Here is a 23,980-nt window from a genome sequence, read left to right on the forward strand (position 1 = left end):
CGGAGAAGATCTAAAAAAGGGAATAAGAGAGACAAAAAGAGCGAGTATGGGAATAGATTAGCAGCTAACATAAAAGGGAACCCAAAAGTCTTTTATAAACATAATAGTAAAAAGGTAGTCAAAAGGAAAGGTGAGGCTAATTAGGGACCAAAAAAGGAGATATTATTGTTGAGGCTGAGGTTCTAAATGAGCACTTTGCATCTGTCTTCACTAGAGAAGAGGATGCTGCCAATGTAGCAGTAAAGGAGGGGGCAGTAGCGATATTGGTTAGGATAAAAATAGAAGAGGTACCTAAGGTTGGCAGTCCTCAAAGTAGAAAAGTCACCCGGTCCAGATGGGATCCATCCTAGGTTACTTAGGGAAGTAAGGGTTGAAATTACAGAGGCTCTGGCCACAATCTTCCAATCCGCTTTAGATTATGGGGTGGTGCCAGAATACAGGAGGATTGCAAATGTTATACCCCTCTTTAAAAAAAGGGGAGGGGGATAAACTCGGCAACTACAGGCCAGCCAGCGTAACGTTGGTGTTGGGAAAACTTTGAGACAATAATCCGGGACAAAATTTAATTAATTGGCCTACGGAAAAGTATGGGCTAATAAATTAAAGTCAGCACTGATTTGTTAAAGGCAAATCATGTTTAACTAACTTGATTGAGTTCTTTGATGAAGTAACAGAGGGTTGATGAGAATAGTGCGGTTGATGTTGTGTATATGGCCTTTCAAAAGGAGTTAGATAAAGTGCCACATAATTGACGTTAGCAAAATTGAAACCCATGGGATTAAAGGGATAATGTGGATATGAAATTGGCTAAGAGACAGAAAGCAGAGAGTAGTGGTGAACGGTTGTTTTTCAGACTGGAGGTGGGTATACAGTGGTGTTCCCCAGGGGTTGGTATTAGGACCACAGCTCTTTTTGATATATATTAATGACTTGGACATACAGGGCATAATTTCAAAGTTTGCAGATGACACGAAACTTGGAACTGTAGTAAACAGTGAGGAGGATAGTAACAGACTTCAGGAGGACAGACAGACTGGTGAAGTGGACAGACAAATGGCAGATAAAATTTAATGTGGAGAAGTGTGAAGTGATGCATTTTGGTAGGAAGAATAAGAATGGGCAATATAAACTAAATTATACAATTTTAAAAGGGGTGCAGGAACAGAGAGACCTGGGGTGTCACAGATCTTTGCAGGTGGCAGGACAAGTTGAGAAGGCCGTTTAAAAAAAGGCACATGGGATCCTTGGCTTTATTAATAGAGGCAGAGTATAAATGTAAGGAAGTTATGCTAAACCTTTATAAAACACTGGTGAGGCCTCAGCTGGAGTATTGTGTTCCGTTCTGGGCACCACACTTTAGGAAGGATGTCAAGGTTTTAGAGGGTGTAGAAGAGATTTACTGGAATGGTACCAGCAATGAGGTACTTCAGTTATGTGGAGAGACTAGAGAAGCTGGGGTTGTTCTCCGTAGAGCAGAGAAGGTTAAGAGGAGGTTTGATGGAGGTGTTCAAAATCATGAATAGTTCTGACAGAGTAAATAAGGAGAAACTGTTTCCAGTGGCAAAAGGGTCAGTAACCAGAGGACACAGATTTAAGGTGATTGGCCAAAGAACCAGAGGCAACATGAGAAAACTTGTTTTTTTTTTAAAAAACACAAGTTGTTGTGATCTGGAATGCACTGCCTGAAAGGGTGGTGGAAGCAGATTCAATTGTAATTTTCAAAAGAGAATTGGATAAATAATTCAAGGGGAAAAATTGCAGGGCTATGGGGAAAAACAGGGAGAGGGAGACTAATTGGATAGCTCTACCAAAGAGCCGGCACAGGCACAATGGGCCGAATGGCCTCCTTCCATGCTGTATCATTCTATGATAAGCAGCACAGATTTTGTCCTTCTAAAGTTGTTTTGAAGAGACCATTTTGAGTTGTCTAATACCAGAGTGGATCACTGGTTACAGTTATTGGGGGAATTTAGGTGTGACAAGAAGGATAATGCACAGTTAATTCCATTGTCTTTAGTGCGTTCCTTCCCCACCTACAGTTATGCCAAGTAGGCTTAGTGACAACATTGCAGTCAAAAAAAATCAATTCTTCGTTAAAAACAAAAACTGCTGCGAATCTGGTGGAATTAAATAGACTGCCTGATGCCAACCAGTCTCACTTGACCAATTTATTTCATAATGACCTGGATGCCGAGGGAGAAATTAATTACCTGTCTCAGCAGGGGGCTTCCACATTTTTCCAATGTTATTTCTACATATTAAATCCTCAGAGAAAAGAGAATCCTTGTGATTTAACAACTATGCTGGATGCAAGCCTCTGCCTCCCACCACACTGCAATCCATCCTAGGGGACTTCCATCAGTTAAAAAGGTAAAAAAGGAATTTTCATAATACATAATCAGTAGGAAAAATATAATTCCCACAAAGATTACTAAATGGGAACTAAGCATACTCTTCAGGTTTGGGAAGCCCCTACCAAAGTACAGAATATTCTATTGTTGTATTCTACATGCTACTGAACTCTAATCTAATAGAAGACCTACTGCTAATAGGCGATCCCTCAGAAAATCACTCTGGCAATCAGGTTACAAACAAACCGTGCATTTGTTTACCAGGATTACTTCAGGAGGAACCTTAGTATTTGGGCACCACAACTAAAGATCATCAGAGAAAATGTGGCATGGCCTTTAAAACAGAGGGTGCCATTCCTGCTAAGTAGTAAAAGTGACTTGCCAATGGATTCATCTGGAGCAGCCATGCCACAGGAGATAAAACAATCTGTCTAGAAAATACTGCAAACTCACAGCATTTAAAAAGACTGGTTAACGTTTTGGGTATAGACCCTTCATCAGAAAGTTTTGATGAAGGGTTTACACCTAAAATGTTAAGCTATCTTTTCTCTCTTCAGTTTGAAAGATGGCCTTGCCAGTCCCTGCCCCTACCTCAGCCCACCTGGCGCTGAAACCCTCATCCATGTCTTTGTCATCTCCAGACTCGATTATTCCAATGCTCTCCTAACCAGCCTCGCATCCTCCATCTTCCATAAATTTCAGCTCATCCAAAACTTTGCTGTCGGTATCCTATCCCGCACCAAGTCCCACTGTCACTGCCTCAATCTAAAATATTCATTCATCCTCATGTTTAAATCCCTTCACAGCCTTAGCATCCCTACATCACTAGCCTCCTCCAGCCCTACTCCTCCCCCACATCCCCCAAAATCTGTTTCTGACTGACCTTTTGTGCAACCACCACCCCCCCCCCCCGCCGCCCCCTCTCCACCCGCACCATTGATGGCCGTGTCTAGAACTGCCTCGGCTCCACACTCTGGAATTTCCTCCCTAAACCCTTTTGCTTCTCTCCTTTAAGATCCTCCTTAAACCCTCTTTCACCAAACTCTTGGTATCAATTTTTTTGATTATGTAATTGTCAAGTGCCGTGGGATGTTTTTCTATGTTAGAGGTGCTATATAAATGCAAGCTGCTGTTGTTGCAGTCAATGAACCTGCTGTGCATTTGTAGTATTTTCTGATTTTAATTTGGATTTCCAGCATGTGTTTTCTCTTTTTATCTGTTCAGTCAGAGTTATCAATGCACAGATTCTCTCTCTTTCTACCTCCACACAGTGGGATCTGTATTCCATTTCTGACCAAAACAGAGGCAGACACAAGTCTGGATAGTGACATCCCGAGAGAGATCAAATTCCAAAACAGTTTGCCAGAACAAGTTCGGATGTGGTTTGAAAAGCGCATATGATCTTCCCTGGTATTTTTGAACAATTTCAGTTTCTCATATAAAAGGAGCAGGCCATCATGAAGGGAAAGAATATAGAAAACTATCCCTTAAGACATTGGCATCACATAGATGCTAGCAGTGTTCAGGTACCTTGCCCAAGTGATCATTCTTCATCTGCGAGTCTAGACAGCGAGTGTTGGTAGGATATTTCAATTGTGGGGTGCATCATAGCAGAATCCAATCCTTCCCTCACACAACATCCCCACACTTTCCATCAGAAGTCTTTAGATAGCAATCAGGAACAGAAAACCAGGCTCATTTTCTCTTCTCTAGCTCAGCGGTGCCGAGGCCAATTGTTGCACCCCCAACTCCAATAAGACCGGAAATAAAGCGGACGACGTTCTGATCTGTATGGCTTATTCCTGTAACAGATGGTGCCTTCACCCAGCATGCCATTGGGAGACTTAAAATAAAAGTCCAAATTTTGACCAGCTCAAAGAGAACAGAGGAGCAGGTTGGAAGAAAGCTTCGTAGATGCAGAGTGAAGACGACCAATAACTACGATGGTAAATCCAATGTCCTTATTCTTTCAATCTCCAGTTTGGCTATTCAATAGAAGGATAACAAATTATATACATAATAGGTGAATTGCTGTCGAAGCAAGTGGTTGTATCTTTGGCAACAGTTCACATTGTCTTGTTATTCATTTGTTACCCTCCATATTATATTGACTAGTCAAATGGGGGATTGACACAATGAGCAAAGATACTGGATTGCCCACCACAGGTATAGAGGTTCCTCATTCCCTCAATGTAGTTCAGTTTTCATCTACAAAGCTTCCTTCCACTCTGCTCCTCTTTCTGACCTGTAGAAACTGCACATACAGACAAGTTGACTCCTGTGCTCAGCACAGACACAAAACATTTCTGCTTATTTTATTGATCATACCTGAGCAAGTCTGGGGCTGTAATTAACCAGTTCTTGTCGAATACAGTGGACTGAGTTAATGATATCCTGGCTAGATGTGTAATGTTGAGACTGAACAGGAGTTGGACCATGAAAATATCTAAGAAAAATAGAAAAGAAAAACCAAAACATTCACTAAAAAATATGAAGAACTTAAAAAAAATAAAAAAAATTAAAAAAAAAATTCACGAGACATGGGCGACACTGTTCTGCTAACTGTGGTTTATTTTACTGGCATAAGCAACAGCTGTTGCCAGATCATTGCAAGAAGCAATATGCAGAGGTCTCTAAAATGTACTGAATTCCTCTCATTGCACAATGTGTTGAAATGGCCCCGAGTCAAGTACAAAGCTGAACAAATGTTGTTTGGCAGCGACTCACCCTCCGGTGCAGAAAAGACCTTTTATTATTGGCTAGATGGGCTTACAATATCCAGTTATATCTGTATTTAGGTATGGCATGGTAGATTTTGTTCAGTGGCACAGCTGGAATTAGTTACTGCCTCAGAGCTTGGGCACCAACATCAGCCGAGTAATTTTGAACGTCCTCCAGCACAGATCCGTCAATTTACTGAGATCATGTGAATAGTCCACAGAGCAGAGTCAGTTAACATCAATTTAACAATTCCATTCCCTGCACGATTTTCAAATACAGGAAACTTTGTGTTATCCGGAGGCTAAATGTCCGGCAAGCTCGAGCCACCAGCAAAAATCAGGAGCCGTTTTTTTTCTTTTCGTTGCTTTTTTTTCCCCCCAGTCAGGCACTGCAAGGTCTGTAGCTATAGCAACAGCTTCAGCTAGAGACGCTTGCAGCTGCAGCCGACTGTTTAGAAGCTGTTGCTAAGCGACAGTGTTTGTTGTCAGATACGGAGATGAAAACCTCCGTATGCTTCAACATTAGAGCTGGAGTGTCCGGCAGTTTTGAGGGAACGGCAACAGCTCGGTCCCGTCGGTGCCGGATAGCACAAAGTTTCCTGTAATGAGAATACTGACTGTCATGAATCTGATCATTCATGAAGAAATGACTCATGAAATAACACTGGGCGGCCAGCTGGTGGCGCCGTCCAAGGAGTATAAATACTGGGCGTGGGCCCAGCTTGCCCAGGACATTTTTCTAACCAGGAAATAGTGATGTAACTAGAATCTCAAGGTTGTGAAACAGTTGATTAAAGCCTTGTTTTATATTCAAACCAAGTGCTCAGTAGTCTTTTTACACCACTGACATTTGTGGTTTTACACTAAAGGTAATTAGCCTGATAACCCAAGCGATAGTTGCACCCCCCACCTCAAAGACAAGGGCAACCTGAACCCACTCCAGTGCAGCAAAACAGAAAGAAATTAATAGGTCCTTAAGAAGAGATAGAAATTTTAAAAAAAATGTAAAAACAATTAGCTGCAATTTTCTCCTGTATAAACTCATGTATAAGTTTAGAAAGTTAGATCATTCTTTGGGGGTTAAAAGTAGTCTTACACTGGAGTCATTGTGGTGAATGGCACTAGAACTCTGTCTGGGGAGCATACGCACCCGTTCATGGCCCCTGCCCACAACCTGCTCTATTCTGGACCCTCCAGCTCCATTCATCTTTCTCGGGTTCTTGGAATCCAGCTCATTTCTCTCTAGATCCCTGTTTCACCAATTCCCCCCTCTCTCAAGCTTCCACCTCGTTTATAGGCAGTAGCCACACTATGTAAAAAGTCAGCGCACGTTAAAAAATGTCCTACTGTTTGCAACTGGTGGGGCACCTTCTCCATGGATTTCAGGTTTTCTGGCCAGACGGTAACTACATGCAAGTTAAGATAATTGAACTTTATTGGTAATCATGAATTGTGATTTTTATTCATGATTTTATTTTGTTTAAAAACCTTATTTTGTTGATTAGATATTTCCGTTACTGAGGAAACATTGACAAAGGACACACATTTGTTGTTGACCAATTGGGTTGGTTTGTTGGCCACCCTTCTCAAATTAATGTGGGATGAAATTCTAATCAATAAATTTGCACACCAGCCAACTGCTGGAAGAAACTTAGTAGGCTGGGAGTCATGTGGGAAGGATGAGCCAATTAGAAGCATGACATAAAACAGAAAGCGTTACATTTATAGGAAGTGTGATTTATGTGCAAAATATTAACAGACATAAAGAGAGACAGAAAGAGGAAATGCAGAAAACCAATTTGAGGATCTCTGCAGGAAAAAATTAACAGCTATCACTACTGGATCAATTATTCCTGCAAGGTGCAAAAGGGGCTTGAAAGGATTTCTCCTGTATGAAAAGTGACAGTGCTGCCAACCACGGGGAAAAAGAACTGAAATGATCTGAGGTTACTATACTCATGTAGCAAGGGGGAGAAAGAGAAGAGATTGTGCTTGTCTCAAAAAGCTACCATACGTGTACCTTGAGGAAGAACATCCAATTATGTATCTCTGGTATAATCTAACTCATTCTCAGAAAGTTTAGCCTCCATGTGCAAAGAAAACACTGCTATCAATCCAGAAATAAAAATATACCACGGTCACCGTCCCTGTAAGAAAATTGTAGTTAGGTAACCTTAAAGCTCTGCTCTATATAATTTCTTATTCTGGGCACAGTCTCGGTTTTTTGCCTAGAAAAGCATTCAAATCCCAAGTAACAGAAAGAATACTGGAAATATCACAAAACAGTGCAAGGCTGTTAAAAAGGATAGCACCCTCTAGATGGTGCCTGCCATAGAATGCAATATGGAGGTTACTGAATCTGTTCGAATGTCAGTACTTAAGTTTGTGCATGAATAGGTGTATGATGCGTCTACCAGTTTGGGTCATGCAGTCCTACTCCATCACAACCCTACCTGTCAGCCTTCTTCAAATTTAGTGCAACTGTCTTCTTTGAGTTCTTCTCTCCCAGGTCTTCGTATTCTATGGCTTCCTGTAACTTCACCTTCACAGAAAGAAAATCTCCAACAATCAAACTATATTACAAAGTGTATCGCACTCTCCTACCCACTTGCTGTGCTGTCCTACACCGCCATCTACCCCCACCCCGCCTTGCCGTTCTGATCCACAGACCCTCCTATTCCCCTCACCGAATGTACCATGGTAGATTTAGTGGGCTCAGTCGCCCATTTTCTTTATGGATTATCCCTCTCAAACAATTTCTAATTGAATTAAACTTCAGTTTTCAACTCAAATTTGAGTAGCTTGAACTTAATAAACTTTCTCTCCTGTTGTCAGCTCCCAAGACACAGCTGAGAAAAATTAGAAGAGAAACGCTTTCACCTGGGAAAATTAGGTCTTAAAACCAGACCATTCGACTAATGAAGTTTCATTCTTGGCCAAGGCCTCAGTCAAATGAGACTTAAAAAGGTGGAAAGCAACAACGTGCAGGAAATGCAACTACTAGGTCAGAAAATCAGAACTTTCTTACAGAAAGTGGGCTTCTGCAAAAGAGAATACTGGGGAAGTACACCATTTCAAAGTGTGAGAAATGCTGATTAAATGGACAAAAAGTGACTTTTCCCAGACATCAAGAGAATAAGCAGGAGCAGCAGGATAACAGAAGTTCAGGGCAAGCCCCTAATGGGCTGGGAAAGGACACATGGCCAAGATGACCCCACATAATATAAAACTATAAAAGCATCAATAAATATTTTGCTTCATTGGGATAGTGTGGAAGAGCAGAGGGATTTGGAATACAGGCTCACAGGACTTTAGGTTGTTAAGGCTATAAAACAAGCAAATGGAATTCTAGATTCCCCCCACCCCGAGGTATAGATTATAAAAGCCAAGAGGTAATGATGAGCCTATATAAAATCTTAATAAGACCCATTAGAGTACGGTGTGAAGTAGTGGGTTCCACGTTATAGGATAATATTGAGGCTTTGGAGAGGATACAACACAGATTCACTAGGATGCTGCCTGGTATGAGGAAATACAAATACAAAGGAAGACCTTTCCCATTAGAACACCACAGATTACAGGGCAATATGATAGAAGTGTTTAAAATTCTGAAAGGATGGGACAGAGTAGATAGAAGCTGATTGTTTGCAGCAGTTGAGAGTTCAAGAACGAAGGGCCACGGATACAAGATTAAATGCAAGAGATTTAGAACTGAAGGCAGGAGAAACTTCTTTACAGTTGTGAGGCTGTGAAATTCACTGCCAGGGAAAGTGGTTGAGGCAGAAATTACATCAAAATTCAAGATTAGATTGGATAGGTGGATGAAGGAAGAGAGATTGAAGGGATATGGAAATAAGGTGGGTAATTGTGATTAGGACTATTTGCTCCAGTGGAGCGTAAATGCTGACACGGACTGGTTGAGCTGAATGACCAGCAATCAGGAGCAGGACCCCTGTCTGATTTTCTCCTCCCCGAGGTGCTGAAGCTAACTGTCGCGTTCCTACCACTACCCCAGCTGAAACCAGCAGACTGGGAATCAAATCATGGACCTTCCTTATCTGCTTGACTCAGTTTCTCATTGTGGAAATCTACAGAGGCACTGGGAAAGCGTAACTTGACTTAAATTTCTGACTGAGCATACTGAAACAGAATCCCTGTGAAATCCAAGTAAATCTCAGATCGATGATTTTGTTCAATATTTAAGGCCTTGCTTGGAGACACTTTTTTTCCCCTCCTGTTGTTGGTTACCGTCCTGACTATTGTTTACCGCACAGGAGAAGTCCGATATTTATCAGTGTTTTTCATACTTTAGAATGATGCAAGTCCCCAGTTTTTCTTTTGCAGCATCCTATCTTGGTCTAGCTCCATCCTTACCTTTTTGACCGGTGGCTGGAAACAGTCAGAATCGTGGGAATTACCATCCGTGCTGCTGTTCTCACTGTTCTGATCGTTTTGTGTTTCTCTGCAAAGGAGACACAAAGGCTACATTACACAACTGCCCGCCAGAATCTCCATTCCTCCGACTCGGACCTCTCGTTCATCCCTTGGCCATCATCAGCAGCTGCACCTTCAGCCACCCAGTTACCACTCTGGAATTCCCTCACTGAATCACTTTGCCTCTCTACCCACCCCATCTCCTTTAAAGATTGTCCTTAAAATGTAAAACATAAATGCAAGTTGTTGTATATACTAGTAGCTCACATATGGTGAGTTGGAGGACACAGTTTTCGAAGTGTGTTACCAAAAAAGTATGACAGGGAAAATATGATGCGGAGTGGTACAGGTTGTGAAACACTTACAGGAAATGCATGCTATACACAAGACTTTTAATATATTGCACGCAGGAAATCAAGACTGGTGAAACGGGATAATTGAACCACGGCATGCAGACGTAATTCTGTTGCCATTTTAAACTCATGCATTCTGCCATTCATTTTATACATTTCCATTATAAATTCCTATGTCCACATTAATTAACTGATCATTGACTGAACTAATCATGTGTCACTAATTAATCACAAAATAAACAACTAAAAGCTGTGAATAATCTAAAATGATGTCTTGCAAAGGGAGGCGTAGGAAATTGTATTGACACGTACTGTTTGCGGAGGACAGCTGCCAGCACCATGGCACTGTGATGATTGAAGCGACGGATTATAGCAGCATTGCTGCTCTCCTTGTTGGATTTAGAGGACGACAGTGGCGACGCAGTTCCATAACCCTGTGAACAACAGTTTTTGCTGTAGTGAGGCCAGTAGATAAACTGACTTAACACAAACACCAAATTTAAACCACCAATCCAGTCGATTCTCTACATTATACACTGCATCTCTGAGAAGGAACATTCCAAACAAACATACAGCCTCGCATCCTAAAAATAAGTGTACACGCTTTATATAGTCCCCCAACTCCCAGTCCCAAGTACATACACTGGGCCCTAGCTTAAATATGTGTAGTCCTTTGAATAAAGACCTATAACCTGTCTGATTGACAGTGAATAAATAAAGAACTTGCATTTATATAGCACCTTATCATGTCCTCAGGATGTCCCGAAGCATTTCACATTCAATTAATTACTTTTGAAATGTAGTCACTGATGTTATGTAGGTGAACTCTACAGTCCTTTTACACACAAACTGTAAATGAATTGAATGACTGCTTAGTTTTCGGGGATGTTAATTGAGAGAAGAATGTTGGCCAGGACACTGGGAGCATGCCCGGTTCTTCTTCAAATAATGCCATAGGATCTTTTACATCCACCTTAACAGACAGTCTCTCAGTTTAACATCTCTAACAATATAGCACTCCCTTAGTAGTGGACCACTCTACATTACATACTGGAATTATGAATGGCCTTGAACCCATAACATTCAGACTCCGAGGCAAGAGTGGTGCAAACTGAGCCAAACAGACAGATCATAACAGAGTACATGCAGCCTCATCTCAAGCAGGCATAGACACATGCATACAGTTTCCCATGGCCTGCATACAATCCACTCAGTTTTACAGTGGATTGCGTAACATACACAGAATTCATTCCCCACTCCCACCACAAGCTTGCACATTTATGTGCATATTTGCATATACTCTGAGTCTCTGACTAACACACATTGCTGAGACAAATCCTGCACAAACAAGCATGATCCCTTCCTGAATAAACACTCTGAACACTGCACAGCTCTATTGCAAACGTGCAAACAACCAAGCACGAATGTACACAAGCACAAATGTACACAAGCACCATCGCATTTCAGAATTTGACAATTTCACCATGGAGGAGTCTCGCTACAAGTTAAATTTAAATGTTACTATTGAGTTAAACCTAACTTGTGAGGGGTTAAATTCCTAGAACAGCGAAGTGCTGGGGATGTGTGTTGGAGCTAGACAAATCAGTTCATGAAATGATGCCTCTCGCTTACCACTCCAACTTGAAACAATGGGAGCGGTTTGGATATTCCCATAGACCATCCACACTCACCAAGGTAGGACGGACGGCCTATTCAATTCATAGAATGGTTACAGCACAGAAGGCGGCCATTTGGCCCGTCGAGCCCGTGCCGGCTCTCTGCAAGAGCACTTCAGCTAGTCCCACTCCCCCGCCCTTTCCCCGTAGCCCTGCAAATTTTTCCCTTTCAGGTACGTATCCAATTCCCTTTTGAAAGCCACGATTGAATCTGCCTCCACCATCCTTTCAGGCAGTGCATTCCAGATCCTAACCACTTGCTGCGTAAAAAAGTTTTTCCTCATGTCGCCTTTGGTTCTTCTGCCAATCACCTCAAATCTGTCTCCTCTGGTTCTTGACCCTTCCGCCAATAGGAACAGTTTCTTTCTATCTACTCCGTCTAGACCCCTCATGATTTGAACGCCTCTATCAAATCTGCTCTCAACCTTCTCTGCTCTAAGGAGAACAACCCCAGCTTCTCCTCTGAGGACAGAAGTTAGTTTCTATGAACCTCCCACCTGTGGTAGCTGATTCAATGAGACGAATGGCCGCTTAATTAGCTTTTGGGGATATTGTTGGCAGCTCTGCTCTCCTGGTCACGGAGAGCTGGGTGAGGGTCATTAGCCCTTCATAATTTGAGCATGAAATCTAGACAGGTACTTCAGTGCAGTTCAATGGGCGTGCCATACTATCAGAGGTACTATCTTTCAGGTGAGATATTAAACTGAAAGGTCAGGTTTAGAGGTATTACTGTCATTAAAGTTATATTAAGCCTACTAACAGAGACAGTGTGGTGTGGATTTTTTTCTATGTCACGAGGAGTGTTACTGATCTAAGTGGAAGTGAGATTTACAATGCATGTTACTCTGCATATTCACTTATCAACTTCTTGGTTTATACTTGGCCTTGTCTCACTGAAGTGCTAATCAAACTGCCTTTTGGAAGATCGAATCCACACATGGTGACGTGCAGGATTACAGTATCCAGTTCGCATAAAAGAGGGGTTTCACTGTTCTGACCCCGAGTCACGCGATAAAAGTAGATATTGGGTAATAAAGGTAAACTCCTGATAACAACTGAATTTATATAGCGCCTTTAAACGCAGTAAAATGTCCCAAGGCATTTCACAGGATTGGTTAACAAAATTTGACACTGAGTCACACAAGGAGATATTAGGACAGGTGACCAAAAGCTTGTTCAAAGAGGTAGGTTTTAAGGAGCTTCTTAAAGGAGGAGAGAGAGGTAGAGAGGTTTAGGGACTAGGCATCTGAAAGTACAGCTGCCAACTGTGGTGTGATGAAAATAGGGGATGCGCAAGAGGCCAGAAATGGAGGCGCGCAGAGATCCCATAGGTTTGTAGGGCTGGAGGAGGTTACAGAGATAGAGAGGGTCGAGGCCATGGAGGGATTTGAAAACCAGGATGAGAATTTTTTAAAATCGAGGCGTTGCCAGACCGGGAGCCAATGTAGGTCATCGAGCACAGGAGTGATGGGTGAACAGTGAACTCGAGTTAGGATACGGGCAGCAGAGTTTTGGAGCTCAGGTTTACGGAGCGTGCAAGGTGAGAGGCCAGCCAGGGGAACATTGGAATAGGGACACCGGATCTGCTTACAGGAGAATATATCAGGAAGGCTGGATATTAGTTATACACATACATTTTTTTATATACAGTCCCCGCCATTTATACCATCCAAGCTCATCACAGGCAGCCGCCTATATCGGATAAATAGCTCTAACCATTTGCCATTACTAGAAGCATCAATTACAAAGGCACTGGTTAGAATGTATTAAGCATGCTGGCTATTTTGGGCATGCGTTGTCATGCCGCTTTTCTTTCTTGCTCTGTCACTTCAGTTGTCTCCTGTTCACTTGGAAAAAAAGGCGATTTCCACGAGCTTCCACGCAGTGAAATAGCTCTTAATAAAACAGAATTTTAATAGTACCCTTGGTCCTACAGTTCGGCCTCCCCTTCCCATGGGACCTGCACGAATACCTCTTCCCCTGCCCCTCCCCCCAAAGTTGCACAATTGAAGTCAGGACCGGGGAAATTGCAGATGTAGACCCATGTCCCATTACTCCAGAGAGTGGCCCCTGATCAAGTGATCGGCTGGAACTGTGAAGAGGACGAACGTGCAATCACAGTTTGGAACTGCACATCCAGACTAGTCTCACTATTTCCCCAGCTGTTATAGTCAGAGGACAGGGGTTGTTAGTTGCACAGCTACCTCCTGCCTTCCCGCTACTTGTTATACCATTCACCGCCAATAACGGGCAAATCGCTTAAACACCAGCATGCCTGCTATAAGCGGTGGCGACTGTGTGTATTGCATGTCAGTCAGCTGGTACAGTACACATTGTTCACATGCCCTGTTGCACCATTGGCACAAAGTAATGCTCACCTCACCCAGTGATTTGTCCTCCAACGATGTCAAGTCCACTAGAGGGTTCCTCACCCCCTGACTAACCAGAGTTTTCAAACCTGGCCAAAGAGAAAAATATTAGAGCATCTCCTCTCAGACACAGCACATGTGGCATCACCAAAGAAGCACTATTGCAGAGTGCAATTTATGTAACAAAAACAAGAGGTAATTATACAGGGATAACCACAAGAGACCAAGCAACACATGTCCTGGTAACATCTGCTCTATAATTCAAACTTATATGCATTTGAGGATGAGATCAGAAGACCATCAAAACCTTGCCAAGAAGATTCAGACTCTACAGCAGAACAAAACAGCTCAGAGCATGGGTCTCTACTGATTTCAACCAGCACAGTAGATCGGTTACTAGAATTAGACTCAGACTGGGCTGGGATCAATTGCCCACAGTTCATGTACATGACCATTATCCAGTAATCATACATATGCAAGCATGACTGGTATGGGTGGATCAGGCTCATCTGTGATGCCTTCATAGTTAAATAAGTATAGCATGCATTGAGAATGAATATTTACCAATCAAGACTGTCAGACAGATTTACACACTCCCTGGTCTGGCAGCTATCCCACATCTCATACCTGTTTATCTATGTGCAGATCCATATACTCAGCCCCGGTTATCCATCTTGTGAAGTCTCTGCTTGGAGTTTAAGGCTTACCTTTCTCATCGATCCTGGCACACTCAGAGAAGAGATCCTTAGAGCCGGCATTAATCCTGTCCCTGTGGAAGTAGTGAGACTGAAAAAAGCGAGTCCAGAATTCCTTCTCCGTCATATTGTGAGGAACGTTCTCTGTATACTTCTGTTTCACTGTCAAACAAAATATCAGAGGTTCACACCATCGTATGGATCAGGCAGTGATTGCTCTGCACACCATCGGTTAACATTAGTAGAAATGCTCCCCATAGCTCATGATTTGTCCGACCCAAATTCACAAGCTTTCTGTTGATGTTACACTCACCTGCAGGATATGTCCTAAAAATTGACTCGATGATGTCAGAGGTCAGATTATACCTGAGGCCATTACAGCCATCGGTCTGTGGCCGGATGTCCGCCTGTGAGGAAAGCAGGAAATAATTAAACATCTGATATTGCAGTAAACAAGAGGTGAGGCGAGAGTGACTGCCCTTGACATCAGGGCAGCAGCGTCTGACTGAGTGTGGCACCAAGGAGTTCTAGTAAAACTGAAGTCAATGGGAATCGGGGGGAAAAAGCTCCACTGGCTGGAGTCATACCTAGTACAAAGGAAGATGGTTGTGGTTGTTATAGGCCAATCATTTCAGCCCCAGGACATCGCTGCAGGAGTTCCTCGGGGCAATGTCCTAGGCCCAACCATCTTCATTAATGACCCTCCCTCCATCACAAGGTCAGAAGTGGGGATGTTCACTGATGATTGTAGTGTTCAGTTCTATTCACAACTCCTCAGATAATGAAGCAGTCTGTGCCCGGATGCAACAAGACCTGGACAACATTCAGGCTTGGGCTGATAAGTGTCAAGTAACATTTGCGCCACACAAGTGCCAGGAAATGATCATCTCCAACAAGAGAGAGTCAAGCCACTGCCCCTTGACATCCAACGAGATTACCATCGCTGATTGCCCCATTTACATCCTGGGGGGGTCACCATTGACCAGAAACTTAACTGGACAAGCCACATAAATACTGTAGTTACAAGAGCAGGTCAGAGGCTGGGTATGCTGCAGCGAGTGACGCACCTCCCGACTCCCCAAAGCCTTTCCACCATCTATAAAGGCACAAGTCAGGAGTGTGATGGAATACTGTCCACTTGCCTGGATGAGTGCAGCTCAACACCATCCAGGACAAAGCAGCCCACTTGATTGGCACCTCATCCACCACCTTCAACATTCACTCCCTCCACCACCGGTGCACCGTGGCTGCAGTGCGTACCATCTACAAGATGCACTGCAGTAACTCACCAAAGCTTCTTCGACAGCACCTCCCAAACCTGCAATCTCTACCACCTAGAAGGACAAGGGCAGCAGGCGCATAAACACCACCATCTGCAAGTTCCCCTCCAAGTCACACAACATCCTGACTTGGAAATATATCGCTATTCCTTCATCGTCACTGGGTCAAAATTTTGGAACTCCCTCCGCAACAGCACTGTGATAATACCTTCACTTCATGGACTGCAGCAATTCAAGAAAGCGGCTCACCACCACCCTTGAGGGAAATTAGGGATGGGCAATAAATGCTAGCCTTGCCAATGACTTCCACATCCCATGAATGAATAAAAACAAAGTTAGCTCAAACTGAATTAAAATATACATGTTCAGGGTTTTGAAAAATAAATTTATTTCTACAAAAACGTGGTGAGATTTTGCAGACACTGACACATGCATGGACTCCTCCTGCCCGATCACTCTCAAACACTGCCTGAAAACTTTCACATTCCAATTCTTGTCCAGGACATTCCTTCCTGCCCGCCCACCCAGCCACTCCCATACACACCAACCACCCACCCTCCTCCAGCTCAGACACTCACACCCCCCTCCAGCCCTCCGCCCAGGCACTCCCACCTACCCATCCACCCACCCCCCCTCCAGCCCTCAGCCCTGGCACTCCCACCTACCCATCCACCCACCCCCCCTCCAGCCCTCAGCCCTGGCACTCCCACCTACCCATCCACCCACCCCCCCTCCAGCCCTCAGCCCAGGCACTCCCACACACCCAACCCCCGCCCCCCCCTCCAGCCCTCCGCCCAGGCACTCCCACCTACCCATCCACCCACCCCCCCTCCAGCCCTCAGCCCAGGCACTCCCACACACCCAACCCCTGCCCAGAACAAGGGGGCATAACCATAAAATTAGAGCTAGGCCATTCAGGATTGAAATGTGGAACCGCTTTCCCAGTGGAAATCTGGAGCTCTCTCTCCCCAAAAGGCTGTGGATGCGGGGATAATAAAAATTTTAAAGACAAATCGATAGATTTTTGTTAGGTAAGGGTATTAAGGGATATGATCAAAAGCCAGTAAATTTAGTTCAGGTACAAAACTGGTCAACAGGAGGGAACAAATATTATATACACACACACACACACACACACACACACACATATATATATATATAGCTGTTTATTAATAAATATAGATTTTCCTTTATCATTCAATGTTGAATTATTAAGCACATTAATAAGAACACAGTTACTCTTCCATTAGACAGGACCATAAACCAAACATGTACCAAGTAGAAAACAAGTTGTGCAAACAGCATATACAGCAACATGAACATGGAAAAATAACTGACTGGAAGCTTGTAACGGGCTGTCTCACACCAAGCCCACAATAAACCCTCACCAGGAAAGCAGCAGAGATCCCAATATCCTGCTTGTTATTAGACACAGAGTTATCCACGGAATTCCCAGTCAGACGATTGGCCCAGAATTCCTCGGCACTGACTACCTGGCTCACAACCAAGTCTTTGTAGAGCTGAAAGAGAACCGGGTCCTCCTGAAGCATTCTAGAACAGAGAAACACAATAGTGCAGGGTATAAATGGATGACTGTGTTTGGATACAACACCGAAAGATTGCTTTTACTCTGGTGCTTTCTCCCTCCACTCCTCTGCTGAAGGCACGGACTCTTGTTGAGATACAGTTCAATAACCCTCCAACACCTCAGCCAAGTGGCCACTCTTCATGTGTAATCCCAGACAGTGTGTTGGCAGGCTATACAAAGGGCATCACAGCCAAACTGGATCCTGATGTCAATGTATACTTATTTTCTAGTAAGGTTCAGTGGCAAATTATTAGAGGCTAACTTTTCCTCTTACTAACTCAAAATCATCGAGCAGAAACTGATAGCCAAGTTCCGCACCCATGAGGACGGCCTGAACCAGGATCTTGGATTTATGTCACGCTACATGTAACCCCACCTGACGTAGGGTCATCCAGACTCGAGTCGTCGTTGGCTTGTTCGCTCCACACAGATGCGGCCGGACCTGCTGTGATTTTCAGCAAAAAAAATGTTTTGTGTCTGTTTTTTTTGTTTTTCATACAGACCCCAGCATCTGCAACATTTGACCCCTTGTGACCTCACCTCATTGTTCTTTGATGTAATGTTTTCCTGACTGACCTGTTTGGACACCATTTACACCTTTGATTGCTGTGATTATCTCTCTGCCGAGGTGTGATAAATGGCAGTTAGAAAGATTACCTGTAAACATCTGACATTATTCTCTGACTATATAAGCTGTGTTTTTATGCATCTCTCCACTTCACCCAACGAAGGAGCAGCGCTCCGAAAGCTTGTGATTTCAAATAAAGTTGTTGGACTATAACCTGGTGTTGTGTGATTTCTTACATTTGTCCACCCCAGTCCAACACCGGCATCTCCACACCATAACTCATAGGCACCAAAGCCCAACTGTAATCCCCAACTGCTGCCCGAGCTGTGACTAGCTAACTCAGCACAGATGGGGATCACACCTGGGACTTGCACGTTGCCTTTACCATGTGAACCATCAAGAGAGCCCAAGATGATTTTCTTCAACTTGTATAACAGAAATGATGGCTCAGGACACCTCAGTGGGATGAGAAGTTCAGCACAGTGGGACAACACTACAACAAGAACCACTTCTCCAGGATAACTGTAAAAGCAGAATACACTGGGGAAGATCACAACAGCTGAGACATACTTCAATTTGATGAGTACTACACAATTGTAAGCTGTTGTTTCCTAGTGCCAAGATGGAATTTTACAATCATCTTTGGTGACTCTCCCACAGTCTAGAATGCAAGGCTCAGCTATATGATTCTGTCAGATAGGAAGACATGCAAACAACTTTAACTGGGGCATTAGTGCCTCAGAACACAGATATTTTATACTAAAAATTGCTGACATGGAACCTGGATGCTTTCTAATTGAAAGGACATGTTCTAGGTACCTACTCACAGACTATTACTTCAGAGATTACTTCAGTAATATACAATGCAGCTATTTACTAAACTTACACATGGTGTATTTTCCTGTCATTCACAGCGTAGCTAATTGTAGGGACTTTATTTGCTGCAGTTTTTCTTCCCTCAACTCCTTGCTGAAGTACAGTTCCACAGACACCAGCTACCCTTTGGTACTTTGCCCAGGTGGCCACTCTTTAGCTGTGAGCCTGCATCATGCGAAGCATCATAGCCTTGCCAGAACCTGACAATGCGCAACATCCACATATGCACACTTTCTACCAAGGATCACCAGATAGCCATGAAGGAGCAAGAACTCTAGTCAATTTTCCATTACTTAGCCCAACGGCAGTGAAAGCAACCACAGCACCCTAACTGATCTCCTAACTAAGATCACCTAACTGAATGGAAACTGAACCTGGGACCATCTGGTTTGTATGGTTCAGTTGCACACTGCCTTAATAACCTGAGCCATCTGTGCTGATCTTCAGGCAGAAATACAGTATCACACACAGCAAGAAAATTCACCACTTCTCTTATTAGGACCAATAAGATTTCCTCAATGAGTTTTAAGTTGTAATCCAGTTTTGGAGGTTCAGACGATGACCATGAGTTATTGACGGTCAAACCGATGTTCCATGAAGCTCTCAATTGGATCAGCATCATGGAATTTACTGAGTGTCTCCATGCTGGACAGCTAAATCTGTACCTACACTTGAATAAGTTTCAAAAATGTTCTGTACGTTCCCCTCTTTGTACCTGTTTTTTTCCTCCAGTTCCTTGTTTGCTTTTTTCTTGAACTTGGGGAGCAGCTGTTGGAGCAAGTCCTTAGCAGCATCACGGTCTTTGGCTGCTGCAGCAGCACTGTTCTCATTGGTGAAATGGAAGATCGTAGTGTCACCTGTATGTAAAATCAGCTGAAGCTGAACTTTTGCTTTGCCTTCAGGGCTGATCTTCTGACCTGGAATTCAGAACAACACTGTGAATTTAGACTGATGAAATTATTACAACAGGTCATTTCAATCTATTGACCTAGTGTACAGTGGACAGTAGAACAGAAGATTCAATGGTATTGAGATATTTCTACAGACTAATTTTTTTTTAATGAATTTTCTGTTCATCCAGGTGAGGAGTTTTAATGCTGGGGAATGAAGGTGCTCAGCGTCAACATCAAGCACTCCCAGGCAGGTTAGAACATATACCCTAATGCAGCAATGTACCACTTTCCCACACCAGCTATCATTTCGACTGAGTGAGAGTGCGAATTTAGTATCAATTGGTGCCGATTTGCAGGCAATCTTGTATAAAGACACCCTATTCACCACAAACAGGATTGCGACTAACTCATTTCAGCCTTAGAGCAGCAGAGAGTGAACCCCCACAATCTCTGCTGGATTTGAAGACCCAGAAATGAAAAACAAGCCCTGATCTTAAAGAATTTAGTTCAGAGTATCACAGAGAAGGTATAGCTCAGCTAGATGCAAAGTAAAGTTCTCTCCACTCTGCCCCAACCAGGTGTCTCAGCCCCAATCGCAGAAGAGCAATGATCTACTGACATTTTTCCCATTTTCTACACCAATCATCCGGTGACCTCCCTAGGTCCCAGGTGTGTCCAAACTACTGCACCTCCCCAGTTCCCCAGCAATGCTAATGGCGCCCACCTAACAGACAGACAGGACCTCCACTTAACGTCTCATCCGATCAACAATGTAGCATCACCTTCAATACTTCACTGAAGTCTCAGCTCCCCCAGGGCTCTGCCACTACCTCCCTCCCACAGATGCCAGCCAGGGCTCCGCACCGCCCCCCCACCAAATGCCCACCAGGGTTCCGTCACATCCCCCGGCGCCCACCAGGGTTCCGCGTCCCAACCCCCTGGGCCCTGACCCCTCCTCCCGGACACCCACTATATAAATGGACAAATTGAAGTGTTTACAGTAATATACTGAAGTATTTTTAAAAGTCAGAAATGTAGGCAACAAGCCTACATTTCATAGGGCAGAATTCAAGCAGAATCAGAGAAATAAACTGGGGAGGGAGACATTGCTAGTAAGGGAGTCTGAAAATTGAGGCAATTTAGTTTAGGCTCATATGAGATTCAAGTCACTTTGGGTAGAATGTGTAACACAAAGGGAAGGTAAATTACCTACCTCACTGTTCAATACAAGTGTAATATTGCTATCATCCCACAAGGAAATCCTCTGGAATATTGTCCCTTTCACAAATTTGCACCCTAAATTATATAGAGAGTAAAGTTCCTTCTGCACTCCCCAATTTTGGACAAGCTCCAGTGTGACATTTTTCATTTCACACGGCTCCTAGTCTGTAGCCTCTCAGAGCAAGATTGCCAGTTTAGCACTAATTACTGCAGAATTAAGGGCAGTTTTATACTGTGGGCCAATGCTACTGAGAACTGGACTCAATTTACAAAATTGACTTTACACGGAATCCTTGCAGTCAGAAGAGGAGATTTTCATCCCATCAGTTTGGACTGAATTTGAACCCAGATCCAGGATACGATAGGCCAGTGTCAAACAACTGCACCACCCAGACTCTACCTCGGACCAAAATACTTACAGCGGATATCTGCATACATGTGGCTAATGACGAAGCGATCCTTCCCCTCTGGTGTCCACGCGATGCGCTCTGCCATCAGGTAGAGGGCCCCATCCTGTTTTTTGTGCCGCACCTTCTTCACAATGAGCAGCACCTCCTCTGACGAAGTGGCCATGACAAACGGTTTGGGAGTGGATTCTGCAAAGAAAACGCAAAGTAATGGCACTTTTTTTTTTAAATTCACTCACAGGATGTGGACGTCACTGGCAAGGCCAGCATTTATTGCCCATCCCTAATTGCCCTCAAGAAGGTGGTGGTGAGCCACCTTCTTGAACCGCTGCAGTCTGTGTGGTGAAGGTACTCCCACAGTGCAGTTAGGTAGGGAGTTCCAGGATTTTGACCCAGTGACGATGAAGGAATGGCAATATATTTCCAAGTCAGGATGGTGTGTGGCTTGGAGGTGAACTTGGAGGCGGTGGTGTTCCAATGTGCCTGCTGTCCTTGTCCTTCTAGGTGGTAGAGGTCGCAGGTTTGGGAGGTGCGGTCAAAGAAGCCTTGGCGAGTTGCTGCAGTGCATCTTGTAGATGGTACACACTGCAGCCACGGTACACCGGTGGTGGAGGGAGTGAATGTTCAAGGTGGTGGATGAGATGCCAATCAAGTGGGCTGCTTTGTCCTGGATGGTGTTGAGCCTGTTGGAGCTGCACTCATCCAAGCAAGTGGAGAGTATTCCATCACACTCCTTACTTGTGCCTTGTAGATGGTGGAAGGGCTTTGGGGAGTCAGGAGGCAAGTCACTGAGTTTACATGATTCATTCGAGGCTACAAAACAACTTAGTCCAGTTTTCAAATAGCTCCCAATGTAAGCCAGTCTAATAACCTCATTGTTTCAGGATACAAACTGGTGCTAAACTATTTAACATGGTCCATTCCTCATTACGAACACTCTTTCTTCCAACAGTGAAGCATCCCAGAGCAGGTCAAAGAACATTACAGGGACAAATATTTACTTCTTAAGTATACCCAGTTACAAAGAGAATCCTGCCAGGAAAACTGGTTGAAGCTCAATCACTGGACCCATTTAAGAAACAGCTAGATGCTGTAATCGGAAATTGATGGTGTTGATAATCTAGAAGGATGAGATCAAATGGGCCAAAGGACTTCTTCATCCAAAACTATCTTGCAAATCCAGTGTTTGCTGTAAAATACTCAGTTGTGCCTAGAGCAGCTCTTTTAAAATGTGGTAAGTAACCATTAACTTAATTGCTCTTTCATTTTTCTCACGCAGCCCTTAAAAAACCAAGAAAAATATTTTTGTTAAATGCTGACAATATGGTTTAATGGTGAAAGGGCCCGAATTTAAAAAAAACCACATGCACAGCTGAAATGGTACAAGTGTTGATAATGCATTAGCTTTACAGCCATCAGGAAAAGGTCTGCCCTGAGATATGTGATGCCCCTCACACCAGCTTCAAACATGCTCTCTCCATCTTCCTTCCAATCCTCCTCCTCCCCTTTTTCTGTTGTTCATCATAAGCTGCAAATACACTCTTCCACCTCCCTGCTGTAGGTACAGCAACAGGCTTAGCCAAGCAGCCTGCCTAAATAATGGACGCTTACCAGAAGCGAGATACCAAAGGGCAGCCAACCTTTGACCTTCAGCATGAGCAACGTCTTCAGGAGAGATGGGGGAACTGGAGAGAAAAAACATGTTTGCAAGAAGACACCTGCACTCGATGCCCAACTGAGGCATGTCATTTGTTTAGAACACTTTCAGGTGAAATCGGATAGGACTCTGCACTCTGGACCAGCAGAAACAGCAGTCAGGCCTGACAAAGCACTGACAATTAGAAGAGACAAGACCATGGATATAGGAATGATGGCTATAGGACAGTCTCAGTGACATAGAAGTAAGGCAAGGTGGTTATAGGACAGCCTCAATGACAGATACGGGGAGATGGGTACAGGATCTGCTGAGTGACTTGAGCATAGGGCGAGGGGAGTACAGATAATGAATAGAACGCTCCTCCTTTCAGAACCTCAACACATCTTCAAGCACTCCGAAGTCTCCTCTGAACTAAGGAATTCTTTATTACACAGGCAACAAGCACAGATCAACAGACTATCTGTTGACCAAGGTTATTTAATGCAGTGATGCCAATTTACAATAGGACAAAAAAAAAAATCACATTTTAATGTTTGTGATACATTTCTTATGTACTACTCTGGTCCGGCAATGCCTTGATTTTAAAATTCTCATCCTTGTTTTCAAATTCCTCCATGGTCTCACCCCTCCCTATCTCTAACCTCCTCCAGCCCTACGGGATGTCTCCGCTCCTCCAATTCTGGCCTCTTGCACATCCCCAATTTTATTCGCTCCATCATTGGCAGCCATGCTTTCAGCTTCCTAGGCCATAAGCTCTGGAATTCCCACCCTCTCTCTCTCTCCTCCTTTAAGACATTCCTTAAGATCTACCTCTTTGACCAAGTTTTTGGTCACCTGTCTGACCATCTCCTTATAAGGTTCAGTTCCAAATATGGTTCAGATCCAAATTTTG

At 43.7% G+C, this 23,980-nt stretch overlaps 1 protein-coding gene across 4 annotated transcripts in view; it reads right to left on the reverse strand.

Annotated features, from left to right (window-relative positions):
- Positions 1-23,980, reverse strand: part of gtf2h1 (general transcription factor IIH, polypeptide 1) — a 58,858-nt gene that overhangs the window by 14,937 nt on the left and 19,941 nt on the right. For all 4 annotated transcript variants that reach the window (XR_015080974.1, XM_086007720.1, XM_086007718.1 and 1 more), the window contains 10 exons: positions 21,444-21,620; positions 19,626-19,827; positions 17,267-17,429; positions 14,912-15,005; positions 14,611-14,760; positions 13,913-13,992; positions 10,171-10,292; positions 9,446-9,533; positions 7,525-7,613; positions 4,680-4,797 (listed from right to left, as the gene is read on the reverse strand). Coding sequence is in view for 3 of the 4 variants with exons in the window: in XM_086007718.1 (XP_085863844.1) it covers positions 4,680-4,797; positions 7,525-7,613; positions 9,446-9,533; positions 10,171-10,292; positions 13,913-13,992; positions 14,611-14,760; positions 14,912-15,005; positions 17,267-17,429; positions 19,626-19,827; positions 21,444-21,620 (1,283 nt within the window). In the remaining variant the exon portion in view is untranslated. The remainder of the gene's footprint in view (positions 1-4,679; positions 4,798-7,524; positions 7,614-9,445; positions 9,534-10,170; positions 10,293-13,912; positions 13,993-14,610; positions 14,761-14,911; positions 15,006-17,266; positions 17,430-19,625; positions 19,828-21,443; positions 21,621-23,980) is intronic.

Source organism: Somniosus microcephalus, chromosome 15 (genome assembly GCF_052327205.1).
Source record: "Somniosus microcephalus isolate GS21.2 chromosome 15, FLI_Smic_1.0, whole genome shotgun sequence".
NCBI classification, from domain to species: domain Eukaryota; kingdom Metazoa; phylum Chordata; class Chondrichthyes; order Squaliformes; family Somniosidae; genus Somniosus; species Somniosus microcephalus.